This window comes from Malurus melanocephalus, unplaced genomic scaffold, assembly GCF_030028575.1.
Source record: "Malurus melanocephalus ecotype Western Australia unplaced genomic scaffold, MMel_1.1 scaffold_1635, whole genome shotgun sequence".
In the NCBI taxonomy this organism is placed as follows: domain Eukaryota; kingdom Metazoa; phylum Chordata; class Aves; order Passeriformes; family Maluridae; genus Malurus; species Malurus melanocephalus.
The window spans coordinates 14777-16159 of record NW_026624867.1 but is presented as its reverse complement, the minus strand read 5'-3'; the positions used below and the strand labels follow the sequence as shown (position 1 = coordinate 16159).

The window sequence follows — 1383 nt, the reverse complement described above, 5'->3', positions numbered from 1 at the left end:
CCCGGGTCACCTCACCTGGGGCACACCTGTACCCCTGGACGGCTTCCGGGACAAGGTGAGTGTCACCTGTGTCCCCTCACCTGTGACAGAGTCCCCTCCCTGCCCCGGGGTCACCTCACCTGTGACAGAGTCCCCTCCCTGCCCTGCTCCCAACGTCAGCTCACCTGTGACAAGGTGAGTGTCCCCTGTGTCCCCCCTGGGTCACCTCACCTGGGGCACGCCCGTACCCCTGGATGGCTTCCGGGACAAGGTGAGTGTCACCTGCATGCCCCCGAGGTCACCTCACCTGTGACAGGGTGAGTGTCCCTTGTGTCCCCCGGGGTCACCTCACCTGTGACAGAGTGAGTGTCCCCTGTGTCTCCATGGGTCACCTCACCTGGGGCACACCTGTACCCCTGGATGGCTTCCGGGACAAGGTGAGTGTCACCTGTGTCCCACCCCCTGGGTCACCTCACCTGGGGCACACCTGTACCCCTGGATGGCTTCCAGGACAAGGTGAGTGTCACCTGTGTCCCCCTGGGTCACCTCACCTGGGGCACACCTGTACCCCTGGACGGCTTCCGGGACAAGGTGAGTGTCACCTGTGTCCCCCCTGGGTCACATCACCTGGGGCATGCCTGTACCCCTGGATGGCTTCCGGGACAAGGTGAGTGTCACCTGTGTCCCCCTGGGTCACCTCACCTGTGACAGGGTGAGTGTCCCCTGTGTCCCACCCCATGGGTCACCTCACCTGGGGCACACCTGTACCCCTGGATGGCTTCCAGGACAAGGTGGGTGTCTCCTGTGTCCCCCTGTGTCCCCTCACCTGTGACAGGGCGAGTGTCCCTTGTGTCCCCCTGGGTCACCCCACCTGTGACAGAGTGAGTGTCCCCTCCCTGCTCTGCCCCTGGGGTAACCTCACCTGGGGCACCCCCGTACCCCTGGACGGCTTTCGGGACAAGGTGGGTGTCCCTTGTGTCCCCTGGGTCACCTCAGCTGTGACAGAGTCCCCTCCCTGCCCTGCCCCCGGCGTCACCTCACCTGTGACAGGGTGAGTGTCCCCTCCCGCCCCTGGACGGCTTCCAGGACAATGTGAGTGTCCCCTGTGTCCCACCCCCTGGGGTCACCTCACCTGTGACAAGGGACACCCCCGTGGTGTGACAAGGTGAGTGTCCCCTGTGTCTCCTCACCTGTGACCGGTGAGTGTCCCCTCCCTGTCTGGGGTCACCTGCTCAGGTGTGTCCCTCCATCCCCCAGGTGTTCTACGTGTGGTTCGATGCTCCCATCGGGTACCTGTCCATCACAGCCACCTACACTGACCAATGGGAGCGCTGGTGGAAGAACCCCCAGCAGGTATGAGGGGCACAGGTGTGAGGGGCACAGGTGTGATGGGCACAGGTGTGA

General features: G+C 64.2%; 1 protein-coding gene across 1 annotated transcript in view; it reads left to right on the top strand.

Annotated features, from left to right (window-relative positions):
• The window catches only part of MARS1 (methionyl-tRNA synthetase 1), a gene marked incomplete at its 5' end in the record, with an annotated part of 13498 nt that overhangs the window by 5763 nt on the left and 6352 nt on the right, over positions 1 to 1383 (top strand). The window contains 3 exon segments of the mRNA XM_057388175.1: positions 90 to 250; positions 422 to 570; positions 1237 to 1332. Coding sequence (XP_057244158.1) covers positions 90 to 250; positions 422 to 570; positions 1237 to 1332 — 406 coding nt within the window.